Source organism: Oncorhynchus gorbuscha, linkage group LG11, assembly GCF_021184085.1.
Source record: "Oncorhynchus gorbuscha isolate QuinsamMale2020 ecotype Even-year linkage group LG11, OgorEven_v1.0, whole genome shotgun sequence".
In the NCBI taxonomy this organism is placed as follows: Eukaryota; Metazoa; Chordata; class Actinopteri; order Salmoniformes; family Salmonidae; genus Oncorhynchus; species Oncorhynchus gorbuscha.
In genome coordinates, this window is record NC_060183.1 from 78,688,738 (window position 1) to 78,709,711 (window position 20,974).

General features: G+C 42.5%; 2 protein-coding genes across 2 annotated transcripts in view; both read right to left on the minus strand.

Annotated features, from left to right (window-relative positions):
- Positions 1 to 12,349, minus strand: part of cdc42se2 (CDC42 small effector 2) — a 75,077-nt gene extending 62,728 nt beyond the window's left edge. The window contains exon 1 of the mRNA XM_046290598.1: positions 11,792 to 12,349. The gene's annotated coding sequence lies outside the window, so the exon portion shown is untranslated. The remainder of the gene's footprint in view (positions 1 to 11,791) is intronic.
- Positions 12,350 to 15,501: 3,152 nt separating this feature from the next.
- Positions 15,502 to 17,889, minus strand: lyrm7 (LYR motif containing 7). Its single transcript, XM_046290601.1, has 5 exons — positions 17,660 to 17,889; positions 17,266 to 17,338; positions 16,519 to 16,589; positions 16,108 to 16,189; positions 15,502 to 15,895 (listed from the first exon to the last, which is right to left on the minus strand). Exons 1-5 carry the CDS (start codon positions 17,744 to 17,746, stop codon positions 15,768 to 15,770), a joined length of 441 nt encoding a protein of 146 aa, XP_046146557.1. The 5' UTR covers positions 17,747 to 17,889; the 3' UTR covers positions 15,502 to 15,767.
- Between the last annotated feature and the right edge of the window lie 3,085 nt (positions 17,890 to 20,974).

Below are 20,974 nucleotides of genomic sequence, written 5' to 3' on the forward strand. Positions count from 1 at the left end.
TCGGAACTCTGTTGTGACTGTTGCAACCGAGGACAGATGATTTTTACATGCTTCAGCACTCTCCAGTCCCGTTCTGTGAGCTTGTGTGGACTACCACTTTGAGGCTGAGCCGTTGTTGCTCCTAGATGTTTCCACTTCACAATAACAGCACTTACTGTTGACCGGGGCAGGTGTAGCAGGGCTGCAATTTGACATGTTGGAAAGGTAGCATCCAGGGACAATGCCACGTTGAAAGTTACTGAGCTCTTCAGTAAGGCCACTCTACTGCCAATATTTATATATGGAGATTGTTTGGCTGTGTGCTCAGTTTTATACACCTGTCAGCATTGGGTGTGGCTGAAATATCAGAATCTACTCATTTGAAGGGATGTCCAGATACTTTTGGCCATGTAGTCTATATTGGCCATGTAGTCTATATTGGCCATTTACCCCCCTCAAGCCTTATTGTTGAATTATAACAATAAGGAAGACAAACGATATGAGAGGGGATGACTTGTGTAAAGCATTAGCTTCGAGGCGTGTCCCTGGGCCTGAAGCTCTTGGCAAGACATTTCATATTATTCATTTCACATCTGAACAAAAACAGAATAATATGTGCTCAAATTATTGTATATTTTGAAATAAGTTCAAACAAATAACTACTATTCAACATTTTTGGAGTTGCAGTTCCACCTGTACGTGTGAATGTATCTTTTAAAATACCCATAATGCTCCTCTAGGCTGCATTACTGCATTCCTAACAGACTCAGACCCCCAAACCCCCAATTAGTCCCCTTTCTCAAATCAAATCAAATCAAATTTATTTATATAGCCCTTCGTACATCAGCTGATATCTCAAAGTGCTGTACAGAAACCCAGCCTAAAACCCCAAACAGCAAACAATGCAGGTGTAAAAGCACTGACCTGTTTGAGGGGTTAAGACCAGTTCTGTGTGGATTTGTCTGAGGACTTGGTACTGGCCGGAAAGGTTGGTTTGTGGTTTACTGCTTCTACCAGCCTAAGCAATGGAAGCAAAGACAATTCACACATTGTCAATGTTAGATGTTAATGTGAGTGTAGCGAAATGCTTGTCCTTCTAGTTCCGACAACGCAGTAATAACCAACGAGTAATCTAACCTAACAATTCTACAAAAACTACCTTATACACACACACACAAGTGAAAAGGGATAAAGAATATGTACATAAAGATATATGAATGAGTGATGGTACAGAACGGCATAGGCAAGATGCAGTAGATGGTATCGAGTACAGTATATACATATGAGATGGGTAATGTAGGGTATGTAAACATAAGTGGCATTGTTTAAAGTGGCTAGTGGTACAGTCACTAGCCGTCTTTCAACGAATGGGTTCTGCAAGTCCAAAAAAAACATACATTCGAAAATATTTGAGCACATCTCATTTATGACCTACCGGTAGTACACATCAAAGTCGTACCGCAGTGATTTTTGTAATTGACCCAAGTTTGATTGTTTTTTTTTGTTTTTTTTTTAATGCATTTTTACAGTTGAGTGCATACTGCATAACATATATCTTAAAGAATCAGCTTCAAAAAACAGAGGCTCAGACTGCTCTAGAGAAGCTAATTTACACGGATCTCGCATTACAGATTAGTCTCAGATCCTTATGATCAATACCAATCCAACAATAGCGTAACAATGCCGATGACTCCTCCCTATGCAGTTGAACTGAATTCAGATAAGCCTCAAAGCTTTTGCCTCAACTGCTGTAGTGTAAATCTAAGGTCGAGACAAACGTCTGCTGATTGCATCGTGACCTTCAGCGAAAGGGCAAGTAGGCAGCAATAAAGAGGAAGACTTAAATATCAGCCGTCTCTCTCTCTCTCTCTCCAGGGTGAAAGAGCTAGATTCCCCAGTGATAACGGAGTAGACATCAGAAAGCTAACTCAGAATTAGCGTTAGCACGGTTTTGCTCAAGGTTGCATTCAGGGCTATAGGCATTTCATTGGTCACTGCCAGATCCCAGCCAGGCATAGATCCTATAGAAATGTAGTAGACTACTTCCTGTGTCCAGTGTGCATGTCCAGTATAATATAAAGATGTCCATGCAGCCCAGATCCAACCACCAACTGACAGGGTGGTGATAAGTAGTATCAGCAACAGATAACCCTTGTGATGTTGTAACACACCAGTGCCTCTGCCAATTACAGTTTACAGCCATGCTGGTGTGTGGAAGGAGACTGGGCTTGACCACTAAGCAGATAACAGAGCCTGTGAAGGGATGTGCTTTGGTTTTGGATGCCACGTGTGAGCAAAAGCACTGATAACTGCCACCCAAATTTAGGGCAAGTCCACGGTAAACGGAATTACATGTCGACTCACTTTAAAAATGTATGCAAAAAAAAGGAACTGATTTCAAAGTTTAACAAACCATACAACTACAACGACTACTTTTAACCATTCCCACAAACAAAATTAAAAACGAATTTAGTTGAACTGTGCAGATGCAAACATGTTACAGAATTTCTCAGGTTAAGCAACCACGTTTCCCAAAAACTTGAAAATCTTCTCCACATTAAAGATTTAAACATGTCTGCAGACAGAATGGTGCGTCAGCTACGACATCTCTTTCACATAGAGTTGAACATCCTATCGATTGTGGCATGTTGTCCCATTCCTCTTCAATGGCGAAGTTGCTGGATATTGGTGGGAACTGGAACACACTGTTGTACATGTCGATCCAGAGCATCCCAAACGTGCTAATGGATGACATGTCTGTTGAGTATGCAGGGAACCGGGACATTTTCAGCTTCCAGGAATTGTATACAGATCCTTGCAACATGGTGCCATGCATTATCGTGAAATTCTTTGGTTGTGCAAACCCACAGTTTCATCAGCTGTCCAGGTGGCTGGTCTCAGACAATCCCACAGGTGAAGAAGCCTGACTGAGCATACACATATCTAAGTATCTGACAATGGTGGTAGGCAGAAGCAGGCGCGTAAGCATTCATTCAAACAGCACTTTCGTGATTTTTGCCAGCAGCTCTTCGTTGTGCGTCAAGCATTGCGCTGTTTATGACTTCAAGCCTATCAACTCCCGAGATGAAGCTGGTGTAACCGATGTGAAATGGCTGGCTAGTTAGTGCGCGTTAATAGTTTCAAACATCACTCGCTCTGAGCCTTCTAGTAGTTGTTCCCTTGCTCTGCATGGTTAACGCTGCTTCGATAGTGGCTGTTGTCGTTGTGTTGCTGGTTCAAGCCCAGGGAGGAGCGAGGAGAGGGATGGAAGCTATACTGTTCCACTGGCAATACTAAAGTGCCTATAAGAACATCCAATAGTCAAAGGTTAATGAAATACAAATGGTAGAGGGAAATAGTCCTATAATATGTACAACTTAAAACTTCTTACCTGTGAATATTGAAGACTCATGTTAAAAGGAACCACCAGCTTTCATATGTTCTCATGTTCTGAGCAAGGAACTGAAACGTTAGCTCTTACATGGCACATATTGCACTTTTACTTTCTTCTCCAACATTTTATTTTTGCATTATTTAAACCAAATTGAACACGTTTCATTATTTATTTGAGGCTAAATTGATGTATTATATTAAGTTAAAATAAGTGTTCATTCTGTATTGTTGTAATTGTCATTATTATAAATAAAAATACATTTAAAATAATAAAATAAATAAAAATAAAATAAAGTTGGCCGATTAAAATCGGTATCGGCGTTTTTGGTCCTCCAATAAATCGGTATCAGTGTTAAAATCATAACCGGTCGACCTCTAATACAGACAGCCCTCCATACAGACCTCTACACTACACATTACTATACAGATAGATGGTAAGAGAGACCAATGACCAATAGCACATAGCTCTAAAACCTGTATTAATCAACGCTATTTTGGTTTCTTAACCTCCATAGACAGCCCTCTATACAGACAGCCCATGCGACTCAACATGTCTTGTCACTAAGCAGAGTAGTTGCTATGGATACTGAACTGAGGGCCAAGGCACTTATTTATAAGCGGGGGGAGAAAAAAAAAACTTCATTCATTTGCTCACTCTCTTTCTGAATGTACCCAATCATTACTGGTGCAATTACAAGTCAGGCCCACACATGAGGTACACTGATTCATAAACCAAAATGATCTTCTGGATTTAAATCACAATTAGGTAAACTGACAGCAGCGCTCAGGCGTTGGCTAAGGAAACAATTCATTTATGAGCTTTTAAATCTTTCAGGTTCTACACAGATATGATGTAAAACTGGCGTTACACAAGGAAGCTCACCCGCTGTACTGTTTTGGCTGCATGAGCCCCAGTGTATCCAGATGTCACAAAATACGTTCAGACGAGCATGTTCATAGGCATAACCAGCTATCATAATGCTTTCAAATGTGGACTTCTTTGGGAATTTCGTTTGGAGGGCAGTAGGCCTAAGTTTCAATTTGTGGCAACTGCACAAGGACACCTACTTCAGCCGGCATTGGGTTATATACAGCTGCATTGATAGAATATGCCCTGCAGTACTACTGGAAGAATGGAGTCTTCACTCGATTAGAGAGTTTGTTCATCGTTGATGTGGTTACGTCATGCGATAGGTTTGCAACTTCTCTTCGCTGTTAAATCACCCGCTCTCAGTTTAAGTACGGCTTGTTCCCTTGATATTACAGATAGCAAATATAGGACAGGTCTGAATGTGCAAAGCAGGGACGACAACGGAGGGTGTTTTATCATTCCTCAGTCAGACGCCAGCTGTAAGCGATGTAGTGGGATTGTCAGATAGGGCCCCTAAAGTGGTTCAGGGATGACAAAAGGAGACTATCATTTCGCATGCCTTTACTTGAGAGGTAATGCCTCCATTTCCATTGGGCGTCCCCGAGTGGCGCAGCAGTCTAAAGCACTGCATCTCAGTGCAAGAGGCAGTCCCTGGTTCGAATCCAGGCTGTATCACATCCGACCGTATGGCGGTGCGCAATTGGCCCAGAATCGTCCAGGTTTGGCCGGAGTAGGCCGTCATTGTAAATAAAAACAAATCAAATGTCGTGATTTTTTTTTATGGGGGTTGATCAATGACATAACACCCCCTTGCAGGACATCATTTTCTGTTATAGCGGGTTTTCTGGGTTTCTCCAAACCCCTGTGGTTCTCTGTTAGGTTAAGTGCATGGGTCATGAGCATGCCAGAAGAGTGTTTTGTCTAGATATGAGGTCACAGCCTCAGTCAGTCTCAAACCACTTAACATGTCAAGACTCAGCAAGTAAAGCATCTGGGGAAAGGCAACAGTGTTCGTAAAAACTAGGTTGCATTTTATGCGTAGTCAAACATTTTCCATGTGGTATGTTTTTTTCAGAAGCACAATGTAATAAGTCTTCAGCCAATGCAGTGGATGTGGTCTAGTAAAGAGTTCCCACCATTGACATGACAAATGTAGGTTTTACACCACTTTTCTCAAAGTACTCAGAGAGGAAAGAAACTACAAGAGAATGTTATTCATTAACCACTCCACAACCTTTATTCTGACAGGAAAAAAATGTAATGAAACTCCAGCAAGAGCAGGCGTCATCATGAGAAGAAATTATAAAATGGTCCATTGGGGGTAAATGTTTTTTTACAAAGCCAAAATAACATTTAATAGATTATGATCACTTTGTTGGTAAAGGTCCAACCGAAATGTCACCTCCGCTTTTAACCCAATCCCTCCAAAAGACACACATACATAAACAAGTTTTGGAGGGGCAGAGGGCTGCCACGTTGAGTGCCCGGGGAGCCCTTGTTGTGGGGAGTTAAGTTCCCTGCTCAAGGACACAATGGCAGGCAATGGCATCTAGAATTTGATACTGGTAGTAGCCCTCCGGTCGCCAGCTCACTGATAGATTTTTCCCGGGACTTGAATTGGCAACCCTCCAGTTGCTGGCTCGCCTCTGACTGCAAGGCTACCTTCATTTATTTATTAATATATTAGCCTACTCGTTAAAAGCTAGAATCCTTAATTGAAACAATAAAGTGGTCACCTCACTTTTTTTCAATTTAGTTTTTTAAAGCTGAGGGCTGGGCCTAGAGAAATGTAACCACTCAAAATCAGCTATGGATGCAAGGAATGACCATCCAAAATGACTATCAAAAATATAGTTTTAACCATGTTTCCAGACTATATACAGTGTTTGTTCACATTGTTTGGCCTCCCGAGTGGCACAAAAGTCTAAAGCACTGCATCGCAGTGTCACTACAGATCCAGGTTCGATCCCAGGCTGTCATGCAGCCGGCTGTGACCGGAAGACCCATGAGGCGGCGCACAATTGGCCCAGCGTCATCCGGTTTAGGGGAGGGTTTGGCCAGCCATGATTTCCTTGTCCCTCTAGCAACTTGTGGCGGGCCGGGCGCCTGCAAGCTAACTCTGGTCGCCAGCTGGACGATGTTGTTTCCTCCGACACATTATGGCAGCTGGCTTCTGGGTTAAGAAGCCAGGCTTCCAGGCTTGGCTGGGTCGTGTTTTTCGGAGGACGCAGAACCTGAACTGAGAACATGGAGATATTTACAAGTTATATTCTTTAAGAATCAAATGGGTATAGTCTATGTAAAACATTCAAACAGGTCAGGGGGTAAGCACTGCACAGTGCAGGGTAGCCAGGCCAACCCTGGTCTGATTAGTGTCCTGGTCGTCATAGGGGCATCCAGCGAGGGCGGGCCTACGTGCACCAGAGCGGGAGCGAGGGCGGGCCTACGTGCACCAGAGCGGGAGCGAGGGCGGGCCTACGTGCACCAGAGCGGGAGCGAGGGCGGGCCTACGTGCACCAGAGCGGGAGCGAGGGCGGGCCTACGTGCACCAGAGCAGACGTGCACCAGCGGGAGCGTGCACCAGGGCGGGAGCACCAGAGCGGGAGCGAGGGCGGGCCTACGTGCAGCAGAGCGGGAGCGAGGGCGGGCCTACGGGAGCGAGGGCGGGCCTACGTGCACCAGAGCAGGAGCGAGGGCGGGCCTACGTGCACCAGAGCAGGAGCGAGGGCGGGCCTACGTGTACAGAGCAGGAGCGAGGGCGGGCCTACGTGTACCAGAGCAGGAGCGAGGGCGGGCCTACGTGTACCAGAGCAGGAGCGAGGGCGGGCCTACGTGTACCAGAGCAGGAGCGAGGGCGGGCCTATGTGTACCAGAGCAGGAGCGAGGGCGGGCCTAAGTGCACCAGGAGCGAGGACGGGATAATGCCAAGAACCAAGTAAATGCTGTGATAGAGGCTGGACTGGGGCCACAGATAGCTTGCTTTGCACATGTGATCAATCTAGCATCCTAAAGGGGAACCTCAGTCAACCAGATGGACCACCTCCTTGGGAGGACCAGGGAGGTGCTTTCCTTTTTCCACCGGAGCACAACAGCCGCTCATGTGCTTAAGACCAAGCAGGAAGTGTAACAGCTACCGACCCACAAGCTCATACACAATGTCACAACAAGATGGAACTCTGAAAAAACAAAGACATCATCACCTTGTCTGATGATGACGTGAAAGTGGCAGAGGAGGTCCTCCAGGTGCTCAAACCCCTCAAAACGGTTACAACCCTATTGAGCACTGAAACTGCACCGTTTGTGTCCATGATCCTACCTCTGAAAACAAGAATTCTACAATCCATGGACCCAAGTGAGGAAGACAGCACCATCACTAGAGATGTCAAGGCTGCCATTAGAGAGGACCTGAACCCCAGATACCCCCTAATGTACAGGACTACCTTCATATATCTACTGCACTGTGTCCAAGGTTCAAGTCCCTGTCTCACCTAGAACCTGCCCTACACCGGAGGACATACAGTGATCTCACTATTGAGATTGTGGCCACTGAAGAGGTAAAAAAATAAAAAATGTGTACGCGAGCAAGGAGGTCTTACAAACCTGACTCAGTTACACCAGATCTGTCAGCAGGAATGGGATAAAATTCACCCAACTCATTGTGGGAAGCTTGTAGAAGGCTACCCAAAACATTTGACCCAAAGTTCAACAATTTAAAGGCAATGCTAACAAATACTAATTGGGTATGTAAACTTCTGACCCACTGGGAATGTGATGAAAGAAATAAAATATTATAAAAAATCCTTCTCTCTCTATTATTATGACATTTCACATTCTTAAAATAAAGTGGTGATCGTAACTGACTTAAAACAGGGAATTTTTACTTGGATTAAATGTCGAATGGTGAAAAACTGAGTTGAAATGTATTTGGCTAAGGTGTATGTAAACTTCCGACTTCAACTGTGTGTGTGATATATATATATATATATATATCACACACACACAGTACCAGTCAAAAGTAGAGTTAATTTGTGGAATTTCTTTCCTTCTTAATGCATTTGAGTCAATCAGTTGTGTTGTGACAAGGTAGGGGTGATATACAGAAGATGGCCCTATTTGGTAAAAGACCAAGTCCATATTATGGCAAGAACAACTCAAATAAGCAAAGAGAAAGGACAGTCCATCATTACTTTAAGACTTGAAGGTCAGTCAATGCGGAAAATTAAGAACTTTGAAAGTTTCTTCAAGTGCAGTCTCAAAAACCATCTAGTGCTATGATGAAACTGGCTCTCATGAGGACCGCCACAGGAAAGGAAGTCCCAGAGTTACCTGTCTCTCATGAGGACCGCCACAGGAAAGGAAGACCCAGAGTTACCTGTCTCTCATGAGGACCGCCACAGGAAAGGAAGTCCCAGAGTTACTTATGATGCAGAGGATAAGTTCATTAGAGTTAACTGTACCTAAGATTGCTGCCCAAATAAATGCTTCACAGAGTTCAAGTAACAGACACATTTAAACATCAACTGTTCAGAGGAGACTCAGGCCTTCATGGTCAAATTTCTGCAAAGACACCACTACTAAAGGACACCAATAATAAGAAGAGACTTGCTTGGGCCAAGAAACACGAGCAATGGACATTAGACAGGAAGAAATGTGTCAATTGGTCTGATGAGTCCAAATTGTAGATTTTTGGTTCCAACTACCATGTCTTTGTGAGACACAGAGTAGATGAATGAATGATCTCCGCACGTGTGGTTCGCGTCATGAAGCATGGAGGTGTGCTGGTGACACTGTGATGTATTTAGAATTAAAGGCACACAATCGCTGCAGAATGCTGGTTTGCGCTTAGTGGGACTAGCATTTGTTTTCAACAGGACAATGACCCAACACCTCCAGGCTGTGTAAAGGCTATTTGACCAAGGAGAGTGATGGAGTGCTGCATCAGATGACTTGGCCTCCACAATCACAACCTAATTGAGATGGTTTGGGATCCATTTTTAAAAAATGTAACCTTTATTTAACTAGGCAAGTCGGTTAAGAACAAATTCTTATTTACAATGACAGCCTAGGAACTGTGGGTTAACTGCCTTGTTCAGGGGCAGAACGACAGATTTTTACCTTGTCAGCTCGAGGATTCGATCTAGCAACATTTTGGTTACTGGCCCAACGCTCTAAACACGAGGCTACCTGCCGCCCCATGAGTTGGACCGCAGATTGAAGGAAAAGCAGCCAACAAGTGCCCAGTATATTTGGGAACTCCTTCAAGACTATTGGAAAAGTATTCCAGGTGAAGCTGGTTGAGAGAATGAGAAAAGTGTGCAAAGCTGTCAAGGCAAAGGATGACTATTTTCAAGAATCTCAAATAAAATATATTTTGCTTTGTTTAACACTTTTTTGGGTTATTACATGTGTTATTTCATAGTTTTAATGTCTTAACTATATTGTTCTACAATGTAGAAAAAAGTACAAATTAAGAAAGACCCTTGACTGAGTAGTTGTGTGCAAACTTTTGACTGGTACTGGAAATGCAAAAATTAGAAAAATGGACCCATTAGGACTATGAACAATCACCAAAATAAAAGTTACAGGGAGAATTAAAAATAATAATACTAATTTAGCTGTATTGATTGTTTGAGCAAAAGAACACAGCATTCGCCATAGAAAGATGCATAAAATTGGCATTAAAACGGCTACCTTCTCTGAGCTCCATGGCAGAATATGTAGAATTACAGGAAATTGGCTTAAAAATACAAAACATTTCTGTACACTGCCAAGATGGGGGAGTTGTAAAATTCAGGTGCCATGATAGGTCGACCGCATCTATTGCCACACCCATCGCCTAAGCCCCTTTCTGATCCATAAAAATAAAATAAAATTGATCTAAATCCCATGTTCTAAATTCTTGAGTTCTTCAGTTTTAAATGTCCTTCCACCACTAATTTCCACCTAATACCTCAGTTGTGTTTAATGTAGGCAAGTTCTCACAGTACCAGTGAAACACAATTTGGCAGTTTGCCTGCCCTTTGACTCCCATGTGTAGGCCTACACTAGCCTGTTGTAGGGAGGGTAGCTAAAGTAGGAACCAATTATGCCCTACCCTACCAGCATAATTGAAGGTAGAGAGGGATTATAGGCTACAGTTTCTACAGAATGGTTCCATTGTGGTGACTATAAGAGGTGCAATGACTCATTGTATTTCTGTCACCTAACCACAACATTGTGTCAAATAAAAATGCATTGTTTTGCTTGTGAAATATTTGCATATAGATGACAAACTATTGTCCCATAATGTAAGCTTACTGTATGGTTACAAGACTGGCCATCATCATCCATGGAACAGGTGGAATCACAGAATCCACTCCAGCATTCTGAATTTTCACACTTTGTAAACGAAAACGGATTTCATCATCCATTAGTTGCAAGCAGAAAATTCCCTGACACCGACTATTGTTGAGATAAAACAATAGCTATATTTGATCATACTGCTGTCCATATGCTATAGCACCATGTAAAATGTATTTAGCCATATGTACCATGTATGTAAATTGGTGTTCAGATTAAATAGCCACCTGTCAAAACCGCTAGCAGAATGTAATGGGCTAATGTGACGCTCCAATAGCCATTACAGGAAAGGCATCTCTACTTTTTGGAGCAGAACAGATCATTTTCAACCAGCCTTTTAACCTGGCGAGACTATCTTCGTTTTCGATTCGGCCAAATATGTACCTTCTAAAATGTATGTGTCCTGTTGCAGGTGGTTCGTTTGAATTTAGAAAATGCACCGTTATTAAAATACATGTTTTGCTCCATGAACATGAAGCGATCCAACAATGTGTTCGCCACCATGTTGTCCATTTCAAATCTTCTCTCATTGATGGAGACAGGTGGGTCCATCCCAAAGTGCTGCACACCGGTCGCGATCATTGAGAGAATATTTGAAATAGACAAGATGGTGGTGTACACATTGTTGAATTACTTTATGGCGCAAAACAATTATAAAAAATAAAAAAAATAGTATTTTATAAATCCAAATGAACCACCTGCAACTGAACACATACATTTTAGATTATACATGTTTGTCCGAATCGAGAACGAAGACAGTTGTATCCTCAAATTAATTGATATGTGCTTCACCAAACAGTACCTATCCTGTAACGGCTAATGGAGCATCACATCAGCCTGTTATAATATGTTAGCTAGATACCATGGTGTACACATTAGAGAGCTAGCTAGTTAGTTAGTCTACAACAGATACACAGGAGTAAGTAGCTTACTAGTAGGGACGCCAAAATTGCAGGTGTTCCCCGCAACTGAATAGCTTGTTCTAGTACTGGTTTACTTTTTGTACGCTTTCAGCTTTCAGCATTCAGGGAGTCATTTCCTTGACAGCACGAATTCAGATGAGGAATAAATTATTTCAAATAACACTGGGTCATTCAATGCTTTTCCCTTCCACTCCAAAAACATGAACAATGCTATATTCTTCAGGCATATATCCTGGGACTAACGTTGGATACGCTTTCATCAAGGTAGAACGAACCGCAATCTTACCAATATCAATCGACCCGTTCAGCTGATGATATCCCAATGCAATCCTCCACCAATGCGGAAAATGGTTGTTTCACCTGTGCAAAGGAACCTCCGCGAGCTTGCAGTGATTTATTCGCAGAATAAAACCGGTACCGATGCCTGCCGTTTTCACGGGCGATGTTTTGAAGATTTTAAGTTAAAAACCATGAACGTAACCTTCTTACTACTACTAGCTACACACTATCCGAATTGAATAGGGAGAAATCGGTCGGTATCAGGCGGGAGAGGGGTTGACATAAGAACACTCCCACTGGAAATCTCTAGGAAAAATATTGTACGCCCAAACAGCGCCCCCTAGTGCTACATTGTAGTAGTCAATAGCAGTTCCACTCCTGACAAATGCACAGGCACTGTAGTTCTAAATGCATTTACATCAAAGTCAGTACAGTATGAAAACTGCTTATCCAGTCCCCGATCACACTAGTAGGCAATTTCCATAGCGAAATTGGCTAGCTTAGCGCATGCGTAGAAACACATCACCGGGTCTAACAAGTCGTCTCTCGACGAACTGCGCATGTGCAGGTCGTCCAATCAAAGGCACCCCTTGGAAATAAAGTTGTTTTTGACGAAGATGAAAACGTCTCCGTTTGTCACTCTTGTGAGGTTGGAGTAATAATATATTCATCTGCTTACGACATTGGCTTGAATCTAGGTTGTGCCTTTAGATTTCGAGAAAATAAGCAACTAAGGAATACTTTTGCACTTCTCTCATTGACTTCTCAAATCCCAAACACCGTTCTGGTCTGTTTGGTCTATTTTGCAAGCGTTCCCAGAAGTCACGCGATGTTGTGCCTCTTGGTTTAGAAACTGATAACGTTCTCTGTGTTTTCTTCTTCTTCGAGGTTTAATGGCAGACTACAACCCACTGGTGTGTTGCTGCCACCTACTGTACTGGGTAGTGAAATAAAAATATTCCATTGCGGGAATTTTTAAAAATCCCACTCCTTAGGTCACAGTTCAAATCACATCCCTACACAGGCTCTGGAACCTGTGAGGATAAGAGTATTAATCGACAGGATTTATTGTAATACTTCTGCTGTAAAATCACCCCAAAAACATACACACACTCACAACGATGCCTATTTTCCCCAGATTTCTCTGTTTGCACTGTACAGTTGATAATCAATGCAATAAACGCTACAGAGTCCACCTTCTTTAACATGAAAACATGTCAGGATCGCTCTGTCGACAAAGAATAATCACTGGTGTCTCCTTATACTACCATTATTCCTCTCTTCCACTCTTCTCACCCAGCCTCCGGAGAGCAGGCATTCTGGACAGCCATTCTTGTCTCCTTCACCCTAACAGGACACTTCAGTAAATTGAGGCGCATGTCCGCCGCCACAATTGTAACATTTAGGCTCAGCCGGCATACGATACTCCTCCCGTCTACATACACTTGACACATGACCAAATCATTTACATGTATCACACTGCATGGGGTTTGGGCATGTAGGCTCTTGCAGGGTATTTCACAAAACCCAAATACTATGTGAGAAGGGAGAAACTCTTCTTCAAAAACCAACAGAACGGATAGAGTGTGTTTCCTCACTCCATACACCATGCGGGTCAGTCAGTGTGCACCAACCACTTGATCCAATTCTTAATGTATTTCCCTGGCATTTGCTTGTAGCGCATAACATTTTTTATTTTACCTTTATTTAACCACGCAAGTCAGTTAAGAACACATTCTTATTTTCAATGACGGCCTGGGAACAGTGGGTTAACTGCCTGTTCAGGGGCAGAACGACAGATTTGTACCTTGTCAGCTCAGGGGTTTGAACTCTGGTTACTAGTCCAACGCTCTAACCACTAGGCTACGCTGCCGCCCATTGCCCCCTTGATACTGCTTTGAAGATCCACACACAACACATTCCAATCCGACATCTTCCTGAGGCGCAGAGCACGCTCCCTTCTGTTCCACAGATGCACAGAAACCCAAAATAAGACCACTTCTCATTACTCTCACCGACGCCACCTCATCTTATCCACGATTTTCATAGACTTCAAAATGGATCTCCCAGGTAATTCCATTGATCCAAAACCCTCACTCCGACCCCAAAAGAATCAGAACAAGGACCGGATTTACTAGATTCCACTACCACATAATTTGTCTTGTTTATTTTTGTAATCCAATTCCTCTCTCTCATCTCCACTCCAAGTATCATCTGCTTGAAACAGAACATCCGTTTCCACAGTCTTCCTACCCTCCTCCACCCGCTTCTGTGTGTTTCAGTAGTCCCTCTCTATTTTAAGTGTAATAATGAAAAAGCATCTACTTTAGGGTTATTTTATAGCCCTTGTAGAACTGTAGATCTAGGCTTATTCTGTGTCTGGGAAACAGCCATATGGGTACAGTATTTGCACACACATTAACCCCCAAAAAGCTGGGGGAAAAATCCACTTTAACGCTCCCCCCACCTGTGGGACATTAGTCTATCATCTCTGAGCTCCGACTTCTCCCACATTCTGAACTTTGACGTCACATACAAAGGAAATGACCTTGATAACAGCGTTTTCGGCAGTTAAAATGCCACACAAAAAAACACGATCTATTCATTTATTTACGAGGATGATATCTGTACTTGTATTTGATGGTTGTTGCAGCTTGTTTGCCATGAACTAATCTGCGTTATCAACGAGTTCAACACACGTGAACGCACACGACTCGTTTCTTCCAGTTTACAAGTATTTTCAGAGTTTCCCACTTATTATGCAAGCAGCATAACCTGTGGTCACTGGCGTCGTCTACTGACGTGTACAGACGTTAACACGCTTGAATAATGCGAACACGGCAACAATGTCCATTAGTTTGATGATGTAAACTAGCGCTCTTGGTTCAAAGCTTAGTCTGCATATCCAGCATACATATTGATAACTGGTACGTGAACTGGAACTATTCATGCCACATCAAAAGATAATTCATTTTCAGGCCCGTAAAAAAATGTTCGTCAAGATATCAAGGTGTAATTCGCACCTTGCTTGCAAACCATAACTCAAAATATAGCTGACTTCAAAGCCTATAGTCATCCGAATCATTATTCGTCACGTCTCTCCCAGTTAAGATCATCTTTGCTCGATCCCCGAAACGGAGTGGTGGAGTTCTTTTTCATGGCACGGTGCCCCGGGTGAGTGGACAATTCACTTAACGACCAATGGAATTATCTAAAATGGTTTTAGCGCGCGCACTTTTATAAAATTTGATATTTCTTCTTCTATACAATGTTGATCAGTACAATAAAACTAGTCCCAAATTGAAGGGAAACAGATTGTTTTCCATGAAATCAGCCAAAACAAGCTCAATAACTCAATGCATGCACACACTTCTATTGAATATGCATTCATCTGTATTGTAAATAGGCCTAGGCTACATTTTGATTTACTCAGATTATCAAGACTAGATTGACCACTCAAATAAATTGTTATGTAGTTAGATTGCTAAAAAAAAAAAAAGTCACATTGTTTGTATGAGTGTAGTTGATTAATTAACGTATACATAAAAATATATATATAACAATTCAAATGTAATGATACTGAACTCAAAATATTTGTCTGGATCAAGTCCCATTCCGTGACTAATGGCTAATACACCTTCTGTTTTTCCCTTGGTATCGAGTATTACGATACGAAATCTGGTACTGTTCTCAAAGTCATACAACACAACTCAGTTATGGCATTAACAGTCATTCATTCAACAAGAAATCAACATAATATAGCAGCAAACAAAAGAATATGCATTGAATTTACAATTAATTTCATCTTTGACCTTAAAGGCAAATCTACAGCTTCCACATTTGTATGACAAACTCTTAACCCCCCCCCCCCCCTCACACACACACACCATAAAATTACATACTGTATGTTGTATAATTGTCTCCAATTACACTTAAATTCTTCCAGAGGAGTAAGAAATGAAGTCTTCAGCTGTTATTGTTGGTCATTCACATCGTGTAATTGGTGCATCGTTACAACTTTGTTTTGGTGCATTGTTGGAAGAAGACCTTTTCCTAGGTGTATCGCAGTACGGTACGTTTTCCAGAAGAAGGCTCTCTCTAGGTCGGAGTTCTGTGAAATGAAGACACAGGAAACACTGGAGGCTAAATGTGAATAACAAACCCGTGGGCATAGCCTAAAACCCCTATTCATATCGTTCTTATATATGACTGCTGTAATTGTTGTGTTTCTCATTACCCAACGTGGCAAAAAAAAATATAGCAAAAATGTTTTTCCTTTTCTTGATGTATTAGACTTGATTGTTTAAAAATAAAATAACTTACGAATCCTATCTTCAGCTACATGCTCGGCTTGTACGACATCTTGGCGAAGAAACACTTCCACACCAGCGGCCATTTTAATCATCTGGAAAAATACAGTAGAAATATGAACACTCTATTGTGCTCAGTCTCTAGACACATCAATCAATCAAATGTATTTATAAAGCCCTTTTTACATCAGCCGATGTCACAAAGTGCTGTACAGAAACCCAGCCTAAAACCCCAAACAGCAAGCAATGCAGATGTAGAAGCACGGTGGCTAGGAAAAACTGTTAAACAAGTGTATGTTTAACAATACCACATACCAGTTATCAATATGTATGCTGGATATGTAGACTAAGCGTTGAACCAAGAGTGCTAGCTCATATCATCGATAAGAATCCCCTTTCCTGATGAATGCAAAGCCTACTATACCTGACTGATGTTTTCCTCTGAAGTCTCATTTTTGTTTTTCCTGAATTCCTCATTTATCTTTCGTCTTGCAGCTTAGGGGGGTTGAACATTTAAAAAAAAAAAAAAAAAAAAGCTAGTCAGGTCAAACAGCTGTTACAGTCACTGCTACTACACATATTTTATGTAGTCAATCCCTCCAGGATTTAAAATTGATTTTTTGGGGTGATATTTGCGGTGTAAAATGCTAGATTTTGCTGCAGCTATTTTGACATTTTGCATGACAAACCAACGATTTTGTTCGATTTGTCACAAATGCACGGACAGAGTTTGTTGACATGTGGTTTGATTGAACCACACTATGCAGCAGCGTTGCAGTTCTTAACGCAATCCGGTGCGCCTGGCACCTACTACCATACCCCGTTCAAAGGCACTTAAATATTTTGTCTTGCCCATTCACCCTCTGAATGGCACACACACACACACACACACTCCGTCTCTCAATTGTCTCAAGGCTTTTAAAAAATCCTTCTTTAACCTGTATCATCCCCTTCATCTACAATGATTGAAGTGGATTAAGTGACATCAATAAGAGATCATAGCCTTCACCTGGATTCACCTGGTCAGTCTGTCATGGAAAGAGCAGGTGTTCTTAATGTTTTGTATGCGTAACATTACCATATCTTTAGCACTACACAACTGATTCCACTTATTAAAAATAATAAACTGTCTACTATCTAGCAACTCATTTGATAATAGCCAACTAACTACCTGTCAATGCTCTGGTATCTTCTTTGAACAACTCCATTCTTGTTCTGTGCAGTGCTTTGAACACTCTGAGGACCTATGTAAAGAAACGATGAAATAACCTTTATCATACAACAATCTCTATTGCACTACAATAACACTACAAACAATTATTCATTACCTTCAAGATGGCCAAGCCTAGGACTAGGTAAGTTTGCTAATATAGCCAGCTAGGCTAGTTTACTAGCTTGCTAGCTAGTTCAAATGCTAAAAGATGTGAGCTGGTTTATCTTATACGGCTATCCAGATGAACAAAAATTACTATTTTTACATTGTTTTCAGTCGTATAAAATCCAAATGCTCTGGAAGCAATATATAATACAAAAACATGCCAACATCTTAACGTTTTAACAATCACCTTCAAGCGAGAAGCCATCTTGACTTTACAATTGAACCGACTCGACAGTAAGCAATACAGGCACGATGCAGCATTAGAGAGCGTCATGAAGAATGATAGAGGCCTCTAGTGGCCAAAAGGCCGAACTTGTATGGGCAGCGCCATTGAGGGCTTCCATCCATTTTCACGTGGTCAACTGGGTGGGAGTTCCAACTTCATTGACGGATCCTTCCGGTTGACCCTGTTGGGAGCAGCAGCGGGTAAAATCACTGGGGAAGCCAAGCCAGCAAAAAAGCCATATTACAACCTATGTTGTGATAATTGTGTTGTTTGCTCAATAACCCATTCGTTCATACACCACCCGTGATATACAATAAGGCCATGACAACAAAAATGTTGCATCAAGACTGCCCAAATGTGCCTAATTGGTTTATTAATATATTTTCAAGTTCATAACTGTGCACTCTCCTCAAACAATAGCATGGTATTCTTTCACACAGCTACTGTAAATTGGACAGTGCAGTTAGATTAAAATAAGTTAAGCTTTCTGCCCATATCAGATATGTCTATGTCCTGGGAAATGTTCCTGTTACGTAAAACGTCACGCTAATCACATTAGCACACGTTAGCTCAACCTCATGCTAATCACATTAGCACACGTTAGCTTAACCGTCCCGTGAGGGGGGACACCCATCCAGTAGAGGTTAAAGATTTTAAAACAATTTAGTCCAATCCATGTTGCTAAATACCATGTGTCTGTCCATAGTACTGATGTCTGTCTGTCTGTCTGTCTGTCTGTCTGTCTGTCTGTCTGTCTGTCTGTCTGTCTGTCTGTCTGTCTGTCTGTCTGTCTGTCTGTCTGTCTGTCTGTCTGTCTGTCTGTCTGTCTGTCTGTCTGTGTGTGTGTGTGTGTGTGTGTGTGTGTGTGTGTGTGTGTGTGTGTGTGTGTGTGTGTGTGTGTGTGTGTGTGTGTGTGTGTGTGCATACCGTGCGTGTGCAAGTAAAACATTTAAAGTTGACTCACCCTACTTGTAGACTAGTTGTAAACACCAATGTCATCCTCCTCACTTTCATGTTGGCAAAACAGTCTATGGCTATGTCATACAGTGCGCTTTTAGTTTTTGTTGTCATAGGCTACCTAAATAAAATGCTTGCTTGCCTAACTTCTTCACATGGGCAACAATGAACCAGCTAAGTTAGCTAGCTAGTTAACCTACTAGGCTACATATTGAACTGCAATCGTCTCAGACCAGTGGCACAATATATTAATGTATGATTAGAAAAAAAGTCACATTTAGGAAAGGGCCACTTTAGCAAGATACCTACTGCAGGACAGGACAAGCAGACCAGACAAATACACGTTTATCTGAAAATTATGTTTTGCTTAGGATGTGATTGTATCAAGGGACGCTTGCTGGCATCAATCAATCAAATGCTACTGCGGCAATATGTCATACTGTTGTAGTTCCAGACCGCATCAGATACATGGGCTACACATACTGAGACAGAGGGCCGCAGTTTCACTCTCTCTCTGATAATTTCTCCACTGAGATTCAACCAGTTGCGAATTGACTGAAAATTCTGAAAACACAGTGAGACAAAAGATGAAAAATGTATTGGTCAAATATTTGAGGGAAGCCTGGCTTCCCTTGGCTTCCATGAATACACGCCACTGTGTTGGAGTCATGTCCAACCTGGTCATCACGAGGGATCAACCAATCGTGAAGAAGAGAATGTACTACTTCAAAATTCCCATGCTGTCACAGACTCTATAATGGCACAGATACAAAGAAGAGTCCTCTAATATTCGAGGAATGTGTCTTGTGTGGATCTGCGTAACAGTGACGCCTATAAAGGGGGTTATCTCTGGAGTGGAATGGCGCTAGAAATGAACGCAGAGGATTTAATTGAAGAAGTAGATGCAGTGGTTGCTGCACGCCGACTGACCCGTACGGTGAATGTAGTGGTTGGTGCACGCTTACTGACCCGTACGGTGAATGTAGTGGTTGGTGCACGCTTACTGACCCGTATGGTGAATGTAGTGGTTGCTGCACACCGACTGACCCGTACGGTGAATGTAGTGGTTGGTGCACGCTTACTGACCCGTACAGTGAATGTAGTGGTTGCTGCACGCCGACTGACCCGTACAGTGAATGTAGTGGTTGGTGCACGCCGAATGACCCGTACGGTGAATGTAGTGGTTGGTGCACGCTTACTGACCCGTACGGTGAATGTAGTGGTTGGTGCACGCTTACTGACCCGTAGGGTGAATGTAGTGGTTGGTGCACGCCACCTGACCCGTACGGTGAATGTAGTGGTTGGTGCATTCTTACTGACCCGTACGGTGAATATAGTGGTTGGTGCATTCTTACTGACCCGTACGGTGAATGTAGTGGTTGGTGCAGGGCCTTGGTCAGGGAGGTGACCAAGAATCTGATGGTCACTCTGACAGAGCTCCAGAGTTCCTTTGTGGAGACTGGAGAACCTTCCAGAAGGACAACCATCTCTGCAGCACTCCACCAATAAGGCCTTTATGGTAGAATGGCCAGACGGAAGCCACTCCTCAGTAAAAGGCACATCACAGGCCGCTTGGAGTTTACCAAAGGAAACTAGATTCTCTGGTCTTATGACACCAAGATTGTAATCTTTGGCCTGAATGCTAAGCATCACGTCTGGAGGAAACCTGGCACCATCCATACAGTGAAGCATTAGTGGTGGCAGCATCATGCTGTGGGGATGTTTGTAAGCGGCAGGGACTGAGAGACTAAGGATCAAGGCAAAGATGAAAGAAGTGAAGTACAGAGAGATCCTTGATGAAAAGCTGCCCCAGAGCACTCAGGACCTCAGACTGGGGCGAAGGTTCACCTTCCAACAGGACAACGACCCTAAGCACACAGCCAAGACAGCGCAGGAGTGGCTTCGGGACACGTCCCTGAATGTCCTTGAGTGGCCCAGCCAGAGCCCGTACTTGAATCTGATCGAACGTGTCTGGAGAGATCTGAAAATAGCTGTGCAGCGACACTCCCCATCCAACCTGACGGAGCTTGAGAGGATCTGCTGAGAAGAATGGGAGAAACTCCCCATATACAGCTGTGCCAAGCTTGTAGCGTCATACCCAAGAAGACTCGAGGCTGTAATCGCTGCCAAAGGTTCTTCAACAAAGTACTGAGTAAAGGATCTGAATGCTTATGAATGTGATATTTCCGTTGTTTATTTTTAATACATTTTTTGTATTTTTTATAAACAGTTTTTGCTTTGTCATTATGGGTTATTGTGTGTAGATTTATGAGATTTTTACAAATGTTTTATCCATTTTACAATAAGGCTGTAATGTAA